This window comes from Topomyia yanbarensis, chromosome 3 (assembly GCF_030247195.1).
Source record: "Topomyia yanbarensis strain Yona2022 chromosome 3, ASM3024719v1, whole genome shotgun sequence".
NCBI classification, from domain to species: Eukaryota; Metazoa; Arthropoda; class Insecta; order Diptera; family Culicidae; genus Topomyia; species Topomyia yanbarensis.
Window position 1 is genome coordinate 278,317,061 of NC_080672.1, and position 20,546 is coordinate 278,337,606.

General features: G+C 38.4%; 1 protein-coding gene across 2 annotated transcripts; it reads right to left on the reverse strand.

Moving 5' to 3' along the window:
* Positions 1-148: 148 nt before the first annotated feature.
* Positions 149-20,546, reverse strand: LOC131686767 (1-acyl-sn-glycerol-3-phosphate acyltransferase delta-like). Of its 2 annotated transcripts, none has more exons than XM_058970749.1 (5): positions 20,280-20,546; positions 9,693-10,137; positions 2,082-2,611; positions 1,627-1,984; positions 149-1,566 (listed from the first exon to the last, which is right to left on the reverse strand). In XM_058970749.1, the coding sequence occupies exons 2-5, from the start codon at positions 9,874-9,876 to the stop codon at positions 1,430-1,432; spliced, it is 1,209 nt and encodes a 402-aa protein (XP_058826732.1). In that variant the 5' UTR covers positions 9,877-10,137; positions 20,280-20,546; the 3' UTR covers positions 149-1,429. The 2 variants fall into 2 exon arrangements, with proteins under 2 accessions (XP_058826732.1, XP_058826733.1); XM_058970750.1 differs by lacking the exon at positions 20,280-20,546 and adding an exon at positions 20,060-20,144.

A 20,546-nucleotide genomic window follows, 5' to 3' on the forward strand; every position in this document is an offset into this window, starting at 1 on the left:
AAGGCGGAATTTTTTACGACGAAATTAAAAATTGGTTTGTAAATCTGTAGTGGAATATATGAGTCAATAATACTCCTAAAAATAATTAATATATTTGAGTGTAACCAACAGACTTTCTTTCTTGTTCTATCCAGGCTATAGAGAAGGCTAACAACTACAACATCATTTATTAAACTGTCTGCAGATACCTTTTCTATGTGTATTTAGAGTGTAAGCCTGTTTAAACATAGATAAGATGCTAGTGAGAAACATGCAGGACTCTAATTGTCCAGTCATGTTTATAGTTCTCTTCGAGCTATTATTCATATGAATTGTTTGACTGTTGCATTCATCTCACCAGCTTCTTGAAGCATATTTTAATAGAAGTAGAACTTCACGGAAGATTGTTTGTTTTAAAGTGTTGAACTTATTTTAAAACTAATCGAACAATAATGCATTCATACTAATAATAAGGAAGCTCGGCTTCAGCAATTCTAGCATTGTCAGGATAGACACGGTAGTGTGCGGTCATTTACTTTTTTCTTTATTTTTGGCTAGGTTAAGTCTTCTTCGCATACAAAATCGTACTAAAGATCGATTTCTAAAAATTTAGATGAATTCTTTTGTGGGCATGTTGCATACTTGATAATTGGGATATATCTTTTAAAACGCAATAAAAAGGAGAAAAAGCAGAAATACAATATGTAATTGTTTTGTTGGTGAGACGATGTTCATATTTCTGTAATAACTTAAATATATTGTATGACTTGACTTGTGTCGGTATTCAAACATCGTGAAAAAAACAAATCAACGAATGTATAATCCAGTTTGTGGGAAAGTTTGTACTGAGTATTTAAAAATTTATGCTTGTTTCACTTTACATTCAGTTCATTTTATGCGTATCTCTGCTTTTTTAAATCCCTTTCAAATATCATAATTTCATTGCTTGGTGTAAAGTATTTTAAACCGAAAAGTCGGCAATAAATAGTACATTCTATTATGTTTTCGCTCATTTCGCGTTTCGCTAGCTCGTTTTATCTGGGTAATAGATTTTTTGTATAAGGATATATACATGTGTATGTAAATGATACAAACTATAGCAACGGCAATACACCATACTAGTTGAAAACTCCATTATTTGACCCAACCATCGTTCTGGAGAAATCTACTCCGTGCCTTGTTTCTTTCATTCATTTAAAACCGTTGAATAAAATCCTGTGTAGCAAAACTTTGGCTCACTAGTTGATGGTGGTTGAACGCACGTCCGTGATTTTTTAGAAAATAGCATTTCCGAGAAGTATTATATTTGCTTAGAGCAAAAGCAGTCTCCAAAAATTGAAGGAAATTATTGTTCTTGGGTAGAATAACTAATCTATGATTCGGGCTTGTTTCGAAGGTCCAAAGATATACAACATACAATCCACTTTCATACTAGTCAGTAGCGCAACTACTAGTTCGACGTATCAGTAGATGCCTGCTTTGATGATGATCCGTTGTGAACACTCTCTCCACTTACCTTATCCGATCCGTACGTGGAAGCTTTACTAATTTTTGACATTCCAATTGCCTTCACCATTAATGCGTAAACTGAACATAAAAAAACGAATATGAGTATGGGTGAATCAATTTTCTTTTACAACAACTTACAAGCAACAAGAATCGACGAGCCTATGGAAAAATATAAAATCTCCCCACTAACCAACTGCTGCACGAGATAGTAAGACATGGGAACTACGGTTATCACGTTCCATGCCACCATATTAACGAAAGAAGATAGGCGCGGTTGAAATTTTATTGGAACCTTCTTCACAACTCCGGAGCCGGTGAAAAAATCACCGTGGGTATGGAAACTATCCTGCATAATATCCTTCTGGCGGAACAACTCCTGCAACCATTCAGCGGCTTCTTCCTCATTTTCTGGCAAAGTTTCCGTTGGGATACGACGGACATGCATGTGAGCTGTTATACTTTTTCCATTCAGAATGTTGAAAATAGTTGGTTTAACCTGCCGAAAACCGAAATCAAAAAAAAAATCAGCGCTTTTGAAAGAAAAACTGCATAGAAAAAAAACTTGAAATTATTGTATGTAGGACCATACTTACCGGTGAGTCCTTGGGGATAGCTAGCTGAATATCTAGAATGGAGCTTCTGCCGCGCAGGTACGGCAAACTAGCAGTAAAACCTTTGGTGCGGGGAATCAAATGATGTTTCAGCTCGGTCATTCCACGTTCGCGAGCAAATTTAATCGATGCTTCGTGTTTTTTCTCCGTAAAACGCGTGCCTTCCGCGTTTAGCAAGAGCCAACCAGGATCGGGGTAATCCATGATTTCTTTGATCTGGAGTCCTATGATTTCCTTATCCTTATCGTACGACCGCTCCAGAAAAACAAACTCTGCGAATTTCCAAGCCCAGCCAATCGCTGGGATGTATTGGATAGCTTTTTTCGCATAGGCTTTACAGTTACCCAACACACCGACTTTCTCGCAGAACATCCAACCAACAAGCCAATCAATCTCATACGTGTGATTCATAAGAAGCAGGACGTGCTCTTTGCCGCAGTATTTCAAATCTTCATCGCTAATGTATACGTACAACGTCGAGCCAGACCACCAATCGGCTAAGAAAACTAGTTCTGAAATAGTATTAGTTAGGTTCATTATTAAAGTATGTTCTGCATTGGAGTATACATTTTTTTTATGAAAAGTAAGAAGAAGAGCCTGAGTATCAACGGGAGATATAGGTTTGATATCGTTGTGTTATGATCTTCAAATCGAGTATATTGCTTGAACAGGGAAGGTATTGCAAATACCGTGGCTGCGTCATTTGACTTGCCATTTTCAATTTGTTAATATTAAGCAAAACTACCGAGCATTCGGTATCCGTTACAAAAAAAAACAGAAAGTAGAAACGATTAGTTCATTTTCAAATGCCAATTTTCAGTTGAATCTACCGCAACCAAGATTCAAATTCAAAACCGCCTTCAATCACTCACCTTCAAGTATATGGGATTTTTATCGCAGGACAGAACGACTTTAATTAAAATTGACGCTTTTTCATTCACCACCCAAAACCTTCATCTGCCTTGTGGTGACCAGTTTAGGTTAAATGTTGACATGCTAAGCCTTTTCCAGCATACTTGAACAGTGTGAAGTATCTTCAGGGTAGCTTTTCTTGGTAAACCTAGTTAGTGGATATTCACAGGGCCAATGAGTTTTGAATGATGTAACTAACAACTGTGGTTTAAACATAGTAGAGAATGATTTGTGATTTTTTCCTCCTTCAAATTCAACAGGTTTGTTTGATCACACTGAGATGAGAAAAGCAAAAAATCCGCAAATTTTGCGCATGAATCGGAATCTTACCAGAAGCAGATCGGCTTCAAAAAACATTAAGAATACGATCTCACAACTGACAATGGCGAAGTATTTGATGTTCCAATAACCATTTTCCTGCTCGGTAGCGAGAGACAAAAGTTCGATAGGTCAGATGCTAGAAGAGAGTGAATTCTTCCACTAGAGTTCCCACGTCATTTCTCCATGAATCGTGTTGTCTAGTAGTTACTAGGACCGATGGTAAAGATTTGTGGCCGTAACCGAATCGTGTTCGCGCGAACAGTTACGTCCACGGACGTTTGTAGGTCCACTCTTGAGATTGCGTTTGTAAATTTATAAGTATGCAATTTGTCTTTTCCCACAGGGAAAAATTGGATTAACCAATTTGCGTATAAGGGCACAAGACCTAGCTATGGAAAGTTAGAATTTAATGCATACTTGCAGGCGTTTGGCTCTCATGCCAAAAGAAACTCATACTCGTCAGCGACACAGAGCATCTGTGCTTGGCTAATCGAGACATCACTCGACACCGGCCAGTTGCTTTAGGCGTGTCTAACTAACGCCAATTTGGTGTTAATTTGATACATCGTATAACCATTAACCAATAGCAAGTTGGTGTTAGTTACTGACGAGTGGAACACGAAACATTAAATTTAAAGTGCTAAAACGTTCACACTTAATTACCGGGGTGTTATCCTGTTTTCGATATCGCAGGCGTAGGTGTGCGTGGATGATCGCGCGGCCTCGAGCGTTTGTATGTTAACATATTTGTCGCTATCGCTAACGTGTATGTAACTTCGTGTGCATAAATTCGATTTCATAACCGTGTGATCAATGGCATATTCGCGTGTATTGTTGAATGATCGCGCGCGGATTGTGAATCTGATGCTTAATAAGATATGAGAGTAAATTTCCCCCTGTCACTAGAGTTCCCGGTCATGTTGCCATGGAATGTGTTTTTTAGTGGATATTAGCGTCATTTTTTTCGATTGGTCCAAGTGAAGGCCAGTGCTACTGGGGCTGAGGATAAGGAACGTGGCCGATTTATAGTCGCATCATGACATGTGTTTGTAGGTCCGCACTTGAGACCGCGTTTATGAGTTTATAAGTGCTAAAACGTTCACTCAAACATCGGGGTGTTTTCATATTTGTCAGATCACGGGTGTAGTTGTGCGTGGACGAAGCTCAAGCGTTTGTGTGTTAATGTGTTTGGCACGTCTGCTAGCGTCTATGTAACTTTGTGTGGATAAATTCGATTTTATAACCGTGTGACAATTCGCATATTCGCGTGTGTTCTTGAACGATCGCACGCGGACCGTGAATCTGATGTTTAATTTTCAGTGTAAGGTTTAAATACTAGAAGAGAGCTCCCCTATATCACTAGAGTTCCCAATCATGTCGCCATGGAACATGTTGTGTAGTGAATATGAGCGTCATTTTTTTAATTGGTACAATTGAAAGCATGAACCTAGGCTGTTAGGACCGGGGTAGCGGCTTCCAGACGTGACCGATTCATTTTCGCGGTGCGGTGGGTTAAGAATGTGTGGATGATTGCAATAGCATGTTCACGTTTGAGAGCAGGTTTGTGTTATCGCGAAGCCTACGAGCGTTTGTACGTATGGAATGGGAGAGATTGTGAGTGTATATGAGAGAATATGCAAATGATTGTGTTAGTAGAAGTCAGTATGAATCTAATTGCAGAGGTTAATTACAAATGCATAAATTGACCGATATTATTTTTGATACACATGAGTGGTGCAAAAGCAGACTAATAGAACCACAACAAAAACAGGTTGATGAAGTAGAAGAAATAAACGCAATGAACTACTTTAACTCGTCTAAGTGCCAGCAAATGCTATTTATTTGCCATTAACGACAATAACATTCTGTTAGAATTATATAATGCTATGCTAACCGGGTATGGATGATTCACGTGCGTCAGTAATTTAATCGTACCTTAATTTATCCAATCCGATCTTTCAAAATGAATCGAATCGAATGCAAGAATCGAACACCGGGAAAAGAGTCAAATGAATACTAGGAAGCATTACTCACTATTCTATCATATGGTCAAAGCTCCGAAAATGGCAACCACAGGCGAAATTTTTTTTTATCAAATTTTGCGTCAAACTGTTTGTTTTCCGTATGTATATAACCTCTAATATGAAAAAATATGAATGGCGATCCCAGAAAAAAAAATCATGTCTGTCATTTATAAAAGTTTGTTGCTACTTGCATGACCTGAAAATGACCGCAATGAGTTTGTTGCTACTTGCATGACCTGAAAATGACCGCAATGAGATAAAAAGGTAAACAAAATCCATATTTTCAATTTTTGCCTGGAACCACATTTTTCCATCGTAGTCTAATTTAAATTTGATGATATTGCTTGAAAAATTGAAATGAATATGGATTATTGCTTATTTTCAGTTGTAAAGTATTGAAAACCAAATAACTTGTAACGTGACCGATCAAAAATTCGAAAAAGTTTTGTGGACCACACCAACAGCATGCATACAATGTCTAACCTGCATTTTTTCTTACTATTTTGAGTCTACTTTTTGAAACTGTATTGTGAAAACCTTAAAGTTTCATTCATTTTTAAGAAAACACAGTTGATCTTTTGTAACGTGACAGATGTTCTCTGCTGTAAAGCAATTCCAATAATTTTGATTCAATTACGTCAAGAATGGTGACCATCTTTGATTCCGAAGAAAAATTTTACGTTTCACCTATAAGAGAGACTAAGTATTTTGCAATATTAAACAAACAATTTTATCCAAGCGTAATATTTAAAAAGGGCGTTTGAATCTTTAATACACTACTTTCAAAATATATTGTTCGAAAATCGCCACTTGTGCAACAAAACTATATGGAAGCGAGTTCTAGGGAATTATTTCTTCTGTGTGAATATTTTTTGGTGAAATTTTTCAAAGATACAATTACAGAAAAACAATGATTTTTTTTGTTAACGGAAGCCTAAAAATTGAAGAAACTTTAATTGCACTATTAGGAAGTTATTAGTAAGAAAGCATTTTTAACTTCAAGTATTCTTCTAAATTTCTTAATATTTGCCAGTCATAAATATAATTTTCATATACAATGTTAATACTAAATATCATTTCGAAGCAAAATGTTCTTAAGAAAAATTTACCGAAATATTTTGATTTTTTTTAACAGAAATATCTAGTAGTGAAAATACGCCCTTTTAATAAAAAAAAAATAAAAATTTGATTGCAAAGTTTAAAATATAATTGCATCGTAAAGAAAATAACAATAAAAAATTTTAACATATTTCAAAAATTCTTTTAATTTTTGTTTATTTTTTTTTAGAATGTATTTAAAAATTTAAAAATAGTTTTTCAATTCAAAATGGTCGTGAAAAATTGTCCTTCAAAATGCAGATGTTTTCAAGTTATTTTGGATTTTTTTTCGACAATATGTCACATCGTAAAGTTACGACCTATTCAAAAGTTATTCACGTTTGTTCATCAAAACCAATATGATTTTCAAAATAAACATGAAATTTCCCGTTAATACTCAGTTCTTAGATCAAGGATGATTTGTGTACGACTGTCTTAATATTCTTGCTTCAATTAAAATGCAGAACTGTAACGTGAAAGATTCTGGTTGTAACGTGACAGATCATTGTAAATACTCCATAAAATCGAAAACAAAGTTTTTCTTCAGGAAAACTATATTTCAAACTCTTCCTTATTGTCCAAGCTTCAACTTAAAACTGTGTTCATTCAAATTTGGGGGCCAACGGAACAGACTTTTTCAATTTAGTCGGCAACCTCCAAACTAACTGCGAAAGTTGTGTAACGTGACAGACGTATCAAAATGACAATAAGGTGAAAACGGTTCATGATAGAAAAAAAACTTTCTGTAGAAAAAACGTGCTGTTTAGTGACCTTAATAATGTGCAGTTGTGATAAATCTGGTTTTATCGTTTTTGCTGACTTTTCTTATGAAATATGCGTAAAAATGTAACGTTACAGACAGAAGCCTTGACCATATACGTCAGTTCTGCATCCATTCCCTGACCCAACTGTCACCAATACTCAGACGGATACATACACAGATATACGACTAGCACATAACAATTGTACACTAGAACTAAAAATTACTGCTTATAACTGCTTTAACACTAATAGGCTTCGACTTTTACATTTATCTTATTAGCCTATGAACGATGACGAAGTCGACCGATAAATCGATACACCAACAATGTCACTAAGTTGTGGAAGAATGTCTGCAAACACGGTCCACAGCAAAACTCACGCCGACCCGCCAGCGTGCACAGACTAATGGTTGATCGTTAGTATGGGCAGGTGCAGAGTATGAAGATACAAAAAACATAAAAAGGCCCATAAGCCCTCCGGCTTCCTCGATGCACCACCATCGAGGCGTAATGCAATAATCATTTTAAATCAATTGTCTGTCAGAGGCCCTTTAAGACTGACGTACAAATATGCTTGATGATGTTTGCAATACAGTCAAACGCGTCAACCAAGGGGATTTGCTTCGATTGCGTCATGAACAATGAAAACATATACTAAATTAGTGACGAGGTGGATCAGATATTTTTACATACTGTATGAGTTTTAAATATAACTGGGACGGAAACAAATTGTAAAATAAATCGATAGTTTTGATGGATTAAAATTCTTTAGTATATAAATTGCAGGCTTGTGAAAAAGCTACATTTTTAATGTCGCCGTGGACGTGTCCTATACACAACTCTTTAATTTGTTCACTAAAATCTGTATCGTACATATTATGTGCGAATAAAGTTCGGAAAATTTACTGTCACAACATTATTTCTAGCAACGTCCCTCGTCCGCAGAAATTTCTATTGTTCCTGAAGTTCTTATATTTTGATTAACATATTCTTCAAATTATGTGATCAGGTAGGGCGCCGAAACTATTTCATTAATTATCCCACCCATTTGAAGCAGTTGGTAAGAACAGCGCCTGCCATCTATGTTCAACGCATTGCGTCGAATGGCCGGGCGATAATTGGGGCACCCGAGTCGAGTTTTTTTTTCGTAGCGCACAAACACGACGATTTTATCGTTGTCAGGGTATTTGTGTTAGTAGATAAGTTCTTAACAATGAAGCAGAGCCATTGATGCCAATTTATGCGCAATCCACCGTTTATACGCCAAGCGGTTAATGCATTAGTATGGTACCCTCCCTACAAGGATGAAAATGGGTATTTTACCCTACATCATCATAACAGACTCTTTGTTCGCTAATGTATTATGTACAATCAGGTCCGTTCGGAACGGCCACATATTAAACATTCATCTCTACTTTTCGAATTTCAGGTCTTGTTTTGCTCCAGGAGTTTAAAAGATGTCATTTTTGAATTTTTGCTGGTATGAAGGCGCATGGTGTTTAGCACAATATAACAATCAAACGTAAATAGACACTTTATATAGAGATTAAATCCGTATCACATTTTGATGTATCTATAATAAAAATGGAATTAAGCAAATCATAAAGGTTCTACAACACTGTATGGGAATATCTAATAATATGCGAACAATCTATCCCTCTACATAAATCTGTCTGATATGGATATAAAACGGTGATAGTTATATCGCCGATTCTAAACGTTCCCATTGATCGCAGCGTCTACTATGGCTATTGTTCATGAAACCGAACAAGTTAGTGTGGAATATAATGACAATTCGTCCCTAGCGGAAAATAATGGTGACATTTGTGCAATGAAAGCTATGTTAAAAGGTGTTAGAATGATTCTGGTTGTTTTATAAAGATACAACGATGAAAGTAAAGCAATTTTATGATCTCTGATACATCACAAGCTACACTTGGATTGCTTTGATCTCGTGTTCGTAAGCAACATCAATTTAAACATAATTTGAAAAGTCAATTCGTTTTCCGAAAATCTCGTCGAGTATGTACATAATTATATAAATAATGCTATATTCTACTTCATTCTGATTATGTTTTTGACATTACCCTCCCGTCTTTTTAGCGTCCGTGACAAATTCAGGCTTGAGATATTATTATCACTTATTGCCTCTCATTAGGTTTAGAAACCACCTTTTATGGTGTATACTGCCTATAATCGCAAGTCAGTCCTATATAGATAGGGAATCCCATAGAACATGGGACTGACTAGAGATTATGGACAGTATAGAGCTATGGATAAATATTTTTAATTCTGCCCTCAAAACCATCAACCTTTCCCTATTTTTACATGTGGTGCTTTTCCCATTTTTCTAGGGTTTTAGGAAAAGCAGCCACCGTTGATTTGTATGATAAACTTAGTCGGTTTCGACTTGACTGATAAAAGTAATTTGTTCAAGGATGGAAGAATTTGCTATTGGAATATCTTTTTATACTTACGACAGTAGAAGGAGTAACACAAATAGTATCCTATTTTCCTATAAAGTCGTTTGTTGAACGGCTTCAGTCCAAAATACAATACGGCCTGTACCGAGTTGATGACTAATCCAGATGTAAAGTATGATATGGCAAAACAAAGATGCACCAACGTTGACTGTTTGATTAGTGACAACATGCCGGCCATTGTTATATCGCCTCGTACTTAACTTAAATCATTCAATAACGCGCTGACGATGCAAACAAAAACTTCTTTTTGTGCACAACTAAAAATTAATTCGACTTTCAACCCGCAAACTGTGCGATTTGCGTATAAGCTCGGCGGTAGCAATATTCGAAAGCGACGCCCGACTGTACGGAATCAATCAACTGTTAGGTAAACTAAAGGTGATAAGAATAATTTTCGGTGCGTCCAAAGCCTATTGATATTCAACGCTTATCTGATCATCTGAAATAAAAAGAGATAAGGAAATGGACGTAAATAGTTAATAATCGGAATCGTATCAGGTTTCATATACATGTATATAGTCCACCAGGGGACGAAATGCGATAGAGTGGAGCGAGTAAATAAGTAAATCTACATGTTTGGAATATATTGGATGGGCACCAACGAAGAATTCGTTAAAAACAGATTAATTGATAAGACCGGTGGATTCGGTTTTAAAATATTCTCTGCTACTGGCCAGCGACCTCGTAGTGATTTACTTTGAAACTGATTTGCGTATCTGTTTACACGACGACGACGACGACGAGGAACCTAGTACACGCATGACCTTTGCATTGCCCACTGGAGGTGTGTGTTAGTTGATTATAGTAATAAGTTTGCCTCATGACCAGTAGCAGTAACGAAGTGATATTTTTACTGAGACCAAACAAGAGCATAGTATTGTACGATATTCGGCTAGTCTAGGTTGAGTTGATTATTTTGGCAAAGTTTTGTTGTACCGAATCAACAAATAAAATGTTGATAAAGGAATTCTACCAAGGATTGCAAAAAAGAGTTTGAACACCACAACCCATTTTTTGTTCTGTTTGAATTAATATTATTTTATGTGAGGACAGATGGAAAGGTGGGGGAGCATTTGTATAAAAAAGAAGAGACCAACCGAGGATGATCTTGGGAAATGCTTTCAGAAATAACACAAAATAACAATTGGACAGTATTCCGAAATAGTTGAAAGCTAGAAGATTACCACACTAGATATTGGTTATACAAATTTTAATTGATTTGACACAAAAAAAATTACTACCCGAATATGTATTTGAGTGCATAGGGTTATTTACGATCCTCTTTTGGCCCCTTAGGGAGAGTGCATCACTTGGCTTGACAAACTTTTCTTAACATCAACATAATAGAAGGAACTGGTCCAATTCAGACGAAGTAAGGCTTTTTGAGCTAAAGATCTGACACGTGTTAAATGGTAAGCAACATGTATTTATTTTTTCCTGAGAGACTCATGAATTCCGCACATTTTTCAATTTTTTGATCCTGTGAATATCTCTCTACTCGGTACTAACATTAACATACTACGCACATTTAACCTAAACGATTGATTTAGTCATGAAAATCCGTAATCTCTAAGGAAGGTAGGCTTTGAATTTGAATCTTGGTTGCGGTTGATTAAACAAAAAGCTGGAATTTGAAAATGAAAATTCGCATCCCTGGTATTTACATAAACCCTGATCCAATTTGTACCTTTTATTTCTTATCTATTTTTCGCATTAGAGGTGAATACGAAATAAATCCTTTTTGCATTTTATCAAATTTTTAATTGTGAAAAGGTAAACTAGTCCAAATCGAACCTAAAAACCTAACCACAACCAGTGCTGCGAGATTTCAAAGTCAGTTACCTATTTCTGCTTGTATTTACTGAAACCAACATTCAAATTCACCGCCTCCCTCATTCATTACCTTTCTGATTGAAATTTTAAGCAGAATGGAATGATTGAGTGCAGAGGATATATAAATACCATCACCAACCAAAGCATTCAATTGTTAATATGTGAACAGTTTGAAGGCAGAAGGTGACATCTTCTACATTTTCGAGCATAAGTGAACTGCATAATCTATATCTGGTACATTTTTGCTCAATAACTCTCAGAGCTAGTATCGAAACAAAATTTAGTTTGCTTCGGAACCGAAAATATCAGAAACTGAATCCTCTATGTCGGGAGAACGAATGACAAGGGAAGCGAACCAAACATTACAATTCATCGCGGCGAGCATGAATTGTATTTCGTTTCTCTTTCAAGTGCACGCAGGGATGTCAATTTTTTAAGTTCTGACACCAACCGAAGATATTTGATGAAAGATATTATCAATCAGATAAATAATACTGTCATTCGTAACCCAACTTTGTACCGGGAAACAAGTGCTTTTTGTTCTCTCCGGTGTGGTTTAGTTTTTTCGGTGGTACGAAGGTGCTTGCTGTGGCAGAGGCTGCAGTAAAGCATTACTAATAAACAGTCACGCGAGTGATAATTGTTACCTGCGATATCAGTTAAAGTAGTGCAGTGAAGTGCGTTACTAAACATTTTTCTTGCCTGAAAGACGGCTTTGTTTAGACGAGCTATATCAGCTCTACTGTGTGAAGGTCACGCGGGTGACGGATAAAACAAACGAAGGATCAATTCACCTACCAGCTCGTCAGGAACCAACTGGTGAAGTGTTTCGTTTTTTACTTTTCTTATCGATTTTTTTCTTTTTATTGCTTTTGATTTTTTATTTTGATTTAAGTTAAACAGTGCGGTCGAGCGTGTTGCTCCCGCAACAAAATGGAACAAACAGAAGGATCACCCTCCGAAGAGGAATATTATGAAGAAGAAGAACGTATATCTGATACTGAGACAGATAATGTTATGGTCGATCCACTTCCCCCACTTTCCCCCAATGTCTCACAGCCCCCCCGAGTCAAGGTTTACCAGGATGGATCCGCTGGTCCTTGGGTGGTATACTTTCGGCCCAAAAATAAACCGTTAAACAGCATAACTGTTGCACGGGAGCTGACAAAACGTTACTCGGCCGTAACCGAGATTAAAAAGGTTCAGTCAGATAAACTGGGCGTAGTCGTTACTGACTTGAAACAGGCCAATGATATCGTTAGCAATAGCCTCTTTACGCTGGAGTATCGCGTCTACATCCCTTCTCGTGATGTGGAGATCGACGGTGTGGTAAGTGATGCGGGTCTAACTGTCGATGATCTGATGAATGATGGGGCTGGCCGCTTTAAGGACCCTAACCTTCAATCAGTTAAGATTTTGGAGTGCAAGCAATTGCACTCAAAGTCCATCGAAGATGGTAATTACTATCCATCAGACTCGTTTCGCGTAACCTTCGCCGGATCTGCACTTCCGAGCTACGTTGAAGTGGGAGGAGCTCGTCTACCTGTACGCCTGTTTGTACCGCGGGTCATGAATTGTTCCAATTGCAAGCAGCTAGGTCACACGGCCACCTACTGTAGCAACAAGCAACGGTGCGGTAAATGTGGGGAACGCCATGCGGATGATACTTGCAGTAACCCCGCTGAGAAGTGTGTTTACTGTGGGGAGAATCCGCATGCACTTTTGACATGCCCAACGTACAAACTTCGCGCGGATAAACTGAAGCGATCCGCCAAAGATCGCTCCAGACGCTCTTACGCAGAAATGCTTAAAAGAGCTGTTCCACTTATCTCCGAAAACCCATTCGCTCTCTTGCCAACTGACGATAACGCCTCTAACGACCCTTGCGAGGGGCATTCTTTGGCTCCGCTTGGAAACTCTAGGAAAAGACCTAATCAAAACTCACCTGAACTTCCTCGTAAGGGTCCTAGGTTGTCCCAAACAAGGGTACAAAATAAAAATAATTCATCAACTGGAAGTGCTGGTACAAATCCGAAGATAATACCTCCTGGTTTTGGGAAATTGAGATACAACCAGGAGTTCCCAGCACTCCCCGGGGCACCAAAAATCCCAAGTGCTCCAATTTTACAGTCAGAAACTCAACCTAAAACGGGATTCCTTAAATTTTCTGACATTGTGGACTGGATATTCACAGCTTTCAACATTACCGATCCTCTGAAAAGCTTGCTGGTTGCTATTCTACCAACAGTAAGAACATTTTTAAAACAGTTGACTGAACAATGGCCCCTCCTTACAGCGATCGTATCCTTCGATGGCTAACTTATTAGACGGAATCAGGGATCTGATCACTGTTTTACAGTGGAACTGCAGAAGTATTATCCCCAAAATTGATTCATTAAAACACTTGCTAAATTACAATCATTGTGATGCATTTTCCTTATGTGAAACATGGCTAACTTCTAATATAAACCTCAACTTCCACGATTTTAACATTATCCGCTTGGATCGAGAAGACTCATATGGGGGGGGTACTTTTAGGGATCAAAAAGTGCTACTCCTTCAATCGAATCAACCTCCCTTCGACGCCAGGCATTGAAGTTGTCGCTTGTCAAACAACAATCAAAGGCAAAGATCTTTGCATTGCTTCTATTTACATTCCTCCTAGGGCCATGATGGGATATCGAAGATTCTCCAACGTGATTGAACACCTTCCCTCGCCCCGCCTGCTTCTTGGAGACTTTAACTCTCACGGTACGGGGTGGGGCTGTCTATATGACGATAATCGATCTTCGACAATTCAAGACCTTTGTGACAACTTCAATATGACAATTCTGAACACAGGGGAAATGACACGAATTCCTAGACCACCTGCGCAAGCAAGTGCACTGGACATATCTTTATGCTCGACATCACTACGGTTAGATTGCAAGTGGAAGGTAATATCTGATCCCCACGGTAGTGACCACTTACCAATTGTAATTGCAATCACCACTGGTTCAAGACCATCGACACCAATCAATGTTCCCTATGACCTCACACGAAACATTGATTGGAAGAGCTACGCTGCTGAGATATCCAAAACTATCGATTCAACACAGATACTTCCCCCGGAGGAAGAATATAAGTTTTTGTCCAACTCGATTCTCGATAGCGCGATTCAAACTCAGACGAAACGAGTACCCGACGTGAACACCCAAAAACGTTCTCCCAACCCGTGGTGGGACAAAGAGTGCTCAGACGTGTACGCGGAGAAAGCTGCCGCGTATAAAACCTTCCGGAACGACGGTTTAGTTGCTAGTTATCGAGTATACGCGATATTAGAAAAGCGAATGAAAAATTTAATGAAAGCTAAGAAACGCAGTTACTGGCGCCGGTTTGTCGACGGGTTAACAAGAGAAACATCGATGAGCACTCTTTGGGGCACGGCCCGACGTATGCGAAACCGAAACAGTACTAACGAGAGCGTGGAATATTCAAACCGTTGGATATTCGATTTCGCCAAGAAGGTTTGTCCGGATTCCGCCCCGGCACAGAAAATCTACCGCGCCGCGTCGCCTTACAATACCGCGAACGAAACACCGTTTACGATGGTGGAGTTCTCACTTGCTCTCTTATCATGTAACAATAAAGCCCCGGGGCCAGATAGAATTAAATTCAACTTATTGAAGAATCTACCAGACTCTGCCAAAAGACGCTTGTTGAATTTATTTAATAGGTTTCTTGAGGGTAACATTGTCCCACATGACTGGAGACAGGTGAGGGTCATCGCCATCCAAAAACCAGGAAAACCAGCCTCCGACCACAATTCGTATCGTCCGATTGCAATGCTGTCCTGTATCCGGAAGTTGTTCGAGAAAATGATCCTGTTTCGGCTCGACAATTGGGTCGAAACAAATGGCTTACTGTCAGATACACAATTTGGCTTCCGCAAAGGCAAAGGGACGAACGATTGCCTTGCGTTGCTCTCAACAGAAATTCAAATGGCATATGCTAACAAAGAGCAGATGGCATCAGTATTCTTGGATATTAAGGGGGCTTTTGATTCAGTTTCGATCAACATTCTTTATGAGAAGTTGCACCAGCATGGTCTTTCGCCAATTTTAAATAACTTTTTGCTAAACCTGTTGTCTGAAAAACAAATGCATTTCTCGCATGGCGATTTATCGACATCACGATTTAGCTACATGGGCCTTCCCCAGGGCTCATGTCTAAGCCCTCTCCTCTACAATTTTTACGTGAATGACATTGACGAATGTCTTGTCAATTGCTGCACGCTAAGGCAGCTTGCAGATGACGGTGTGGTCTCTATTACAGGTCCTAAAGCCGTCGACTTGCAAGGACCACTGCAAGATACCTTGGACAATTTGTCTGCATGGGCTCTCCAACTGGGTATCGAGTTCTCCACGGAGAAAACTGAGCTAGTCGTATTTTCTAGAAAGCGTGAACCAGCGCAACTACAGCTTCAATTAATGGATCAAACTATTGCTCAGGCTTCAACATTCAAATATCTCGGGGTATGGTTCGACTCTAAAGGTACCTGGGGATGTCACATTAGGTATCTGAAACAGAAGTGCCAACAAAGGATCAACTTTTTCCGTACAATAACTGGAACATGGTGGGGTGCCCATCCAGGAGACCTAATCAGGTTGTACCAAACAACGATATTATCAGTGTTGGAGTACGGATGTTTCTGCTTTCGTTCCGCTGCGAACATACACTTCATCAAACTGGAGCGAATCCAGTATCGTTGCTTGCGTATTGCCTTGGGTTGCATGCACTCGACCCATACGATGAGTCTCGAAGTGCTGGCGGGCGTTCTTCCGCTGAAAAATCGATTCTGGGACCTCTCATATCGATTGCTCATTCGATGCGATATTCTGAACCCATTGGTGATTGCAAATTGCGAAAGGCTTGTCGAGCTTAATTCTCAGACCCGATTCATGTCCTTGTACTTCGATTACATGGCACAGAACATCAATTCATCTACATATAACGTCAACCGTGCTCATCTCTTAGATACTTCTGATCCAAATGTATTTTTCGATACATCCATGAAGGAAGAGATTTATGGAATTCCGGATCATATTCGCCCACAAGTGGTCCCAAATATTTTCTATAACAAATACCATACCAAGTCGACTGCGCCAAAATGTTCTACACTGACGGATCAATTCTCGACGGGTCCACAGGCTTCGGTATCTTCAACGAAAATCTTGCTGCCTCATTCAAACTCAATGATCCTGCTTCAATTTACGTCGCAGAATTAGCTGCCATTCAGTATACTCTCGGGATCATTGACACCCTGCCCTCAGACCATTACTTCATCGTTTCGGATAGTCTCAGCTCCATTGAGGCCATCCGTGCGGCGAAGCCTGGAAAGCACTCACCGTATTTCCTGGGGAAAATACGGGAATATCTGAGTGCTTTATCTGAAAAATCTTACCAGATTACCTTGGTTTGGGTCCCGTCACATTGTTCTATTGTGGGCAATGAGAAGGCGGACTCTTTAGCCAAGGTGGGCGCATTAGAAGGCGACACTTATGAAAGACCAATTTGCTTCAACGAATTTTTCAGTATCTCTCGTCAGAGGACGCTCGATAGTTGGCAAACCTCATGGAGCAATGGGCATCTGGGACGGTGGCTACATTCCATTATCCCGAAGGTATCAACGAATGCTTGGTTTAAGGGGTTGGATGTGAACCGGGACTTTATTCGTACGATGTCAAGGATCATGTCCAACCATTACTCGTTTGACGCGCATCTCCGTCGTATAGGGCTTGCTGAAAATAATCATTGTGTTTGTGAGAACGGCTATCACGACATCGAGCATGTTGTTTGGCTGTGCGCAGAGTACTGTGTTGCCAGGTCCCAACTAATAGATTCCCTTCGGGCCCGAGGTAGATCACCCTATGTGCCAGTCCGGGACGTCCTGGCAAGCCGTGACCACCCCTATATTTTTCTTATCTATATCTTTTTGAAAACCATTGATGTCCAAGTTTAATACATTTTACCCTCTCTCATTCACAGTAGAATCTCACCAACCTATCCCTGTATCTACAATATGGCATTGCTTCACGAGTCTTCGGTGCACACTCTTCTTGATAACCGTCTATCCAGAACATCATGACATACCGCACATGCAGATGATATAGAGTGCCAATAATTATCCGAAATATCGACCCTCCCCTCGCCCCTGCGATTACAGGCTGGAAACTACAACACTACAACAAAGTGTGCATATCCGCCACAATGATCAATCAGCAAACGACGATGTCAATTACACAATATGTATCCCACTTCCTACCTTTTTCCTTTACTTACATAAGAGGGGAGCAAGCCGCCCCTAAATACGGCTTTCCCTTCCCCCACTAACATGTGACATGTAATATAAAAAAAAATGAATTATCGGCCTCGTTAAGCTACAGCATTTGGGCCTAAATAAACGTATTTTAAGATAAAAAAAAAATAATAATACTGTGAATTTACTCGAAAGCTGGATTTTAGCTTAGTCTTAAAATAAGCGTTCGAATACAGGAGATATGCGTTTTCGCACTGTATGGGTTATTGAACCATTCCGATTCGCATATGTCTGTTTAAAAAGCAGTGCTTTTAAAATGCTAACAACGATGAAAACATGAATGATAACAACGATGAAATATTTGCAAAATATGACTTACGTATAATTCATTTCCTAGAAAATAATACTTTTATCCATTAGTTTAATTTATTTAATAATAAAATTCCATTCATCTGGATTCACATTTATAGAAGTCTTCAAGCCACTAACTTGTTCGACACACAACAGTCTTTCCATACTGACGTAGGGAGCACACGGATTGATTTTTGAGATGCAGTCAAGTTAAGTAGACAATTTAAGTTTCATGTTTGTTGTACCAATAAAGCTTTAACTTGTTCCATAAAACTAAAAGAAAAACGTCTGAAAATATTGTAATATCACATGAAATCTATCATCATAATCACAATTTCACTTAAAATGTATTACCTAAAACCAATAGCTCTAAACGGCAATTCATATAAAATCTATGTGACACATTCTTTCGTAACGTTTACAACGATTTGACGGATCTTCATTCGACAAATATGTTATAACTTTATCAAATGAACGCCTACATCAAAACGTATTACAGATTCGGAAAGTAGACAAAATTTCACGAAAGCTATAGCGTCTAACAAGTAGTGGAATATAATCGGTTGTCGGCACCCTTTTGTATTTGGCTCACAACATTACTCCAATTGCACAATATAGGGGAATAAGCACACCAATGGAAAAGCCTTTGCTAATAACTGATGAAAGAATTTAATTTATTATGTCAACATGAAAAAAAATTAGTAAAATGATTTTTTGCCATTTAAAAAAATGTGGTCAGTTGTCCACACCCTAAGAAAATTTTCCAATAATAGGAAAAATATTAATGAAAATCATCAAGATTCAAAGATAAACGGAAATTTATTCATTTCAACAACCATCAAAGGCATTTTGAACATCATTCTTCTTCAGAACCACAATATGTGTATGTGAAAAACTGGTGCGAATATGACGCACTGTTAATGCACTGACGGATCGAATTCATTGCAATTAAGTGAGTTTCAGACAGTCTATTTTATAACTAAAGCTTCAGACAAATTAGACAGAAGTCCTATTGTCACGTAGCCAAAGGGGGGGGGGGGGGGGGGGTTGGAGGGTTGATATTGGTAAATCGATAGGTCTGGCCACTCTACTGGTTGGCAAATCCTAAGCGCACCTAGACATTGAATTTTCGAAATACTACTACAAAGTAATTAATACATGCATTGCCGTATTTATAAAATTCACGAAAAATACACGGTATTAGGTACTGTGCGGAATTATAGAAGATCTTCGTAATCACATTTTTGGATTGGAATCATCAAATCCTATGTATGTGCGTTGAGCACTATATCCAGACTGGCTACGTACCAGGTAAATGTACTGCCAATTACGGTATTGATGCTAATCAGTCACCCTTATTCTTGTTTACGACGAATGCGATATTCGTTTGCAAGTGGTTTGTATTCCCGTTTACGACAGCTAAATCAAATGGCCTTACTATTCGTTTGAATCGCTTTCGAACAAATCTTGAATTCGTCCTAAACAAGAATAATGGTGAATATCAGTGCAATCCATTGCTAGATTAATAAGATGAATTATCGTAGCACTAGCTTTGCAATTATCCTGTACGCTCGAAATTACGCAGATCGACGGCTTTAATCTTACCCTATTCAAGCATTGATAATATAAAATGCGAATTTAAGGCTGCAGCCACATACATTTATCGCAACAGGTTCTCACACAAACTGTGAATCTGACCTTCTATTACTCAATCAAAGGACAGTTCAAATAATCGTCTACTGGAAAACCGGTTTAAGTCAAAATCTAGATCTGAAGCTTTTTGTGGAGTTACCGGGGCTACTAATATTTATTAATTATAGCCTATTGTGCAGATACCTATAAATTAAACAATTTGCTGCTTAAATATTAAGTTATTTACCTTCGAATGATGCATAAATGAAGAGCTAGCCTGCTACTTTATTATTTTTAAATAGTCAATGTGAATATTGGTTATTAGAACAAAGCTTAAAACGAAGAGTATATTAAATAAAAATATAAATATTTATCATCTTGTAATCTTAAGGAAATCACTTTCTTCGCTTATACTGGTTATTAATATGCAACCGATACAATTAATCGGTGATGGAGTTTTATCATACCTTGCCAAATTGAAACTGTATTCAAGCAACCATCGTAATGTATAATACATAATACTCCCCTTTTGCGGAACAGAAGATGCACTATGCAAATTTCACCGAGTTGCTTATAATCAATGCGTAATGCAAAACTGCACTTTATTCTCTCTAACAAACTAATGCACTATACTACTTGTGAGGAAATGACGAGTTGCGAAAGCAAAATGAATTAAAAACGCGAACAAAGTCCCATAATCATGTCATTCATTTACGTCTGTTCAGTTCAGTTCA

What these genes read in the sequence shown, in the direction of transcription:
- LOC131686767 (XM_058970749.1), bottom strand. Translation starts at nt 9,876, where the DNA reads ATGGCCGGCATGTTGTCACTAATCAAACAGTCAACGTTGGTGCATCTT. An exon ending in CTATCCCCAAGGACTCACCG is followed by an intron (nt 1,985 to 2,081) that starts GTAAGTATGGTC and finishes GGTTTTCGGCAG; the next exon opens with GTTAAACCAACTATTTTCAA. An exon ending in CTCGTCGATTCTTGTTGCTT is followed by an intron (nt 1,567 to 1,626) that starts GTAAGTTGTTGT and finishes TTTTATGTTCAG; the next exon opens with TTTACGCATTAATGGTGAAG.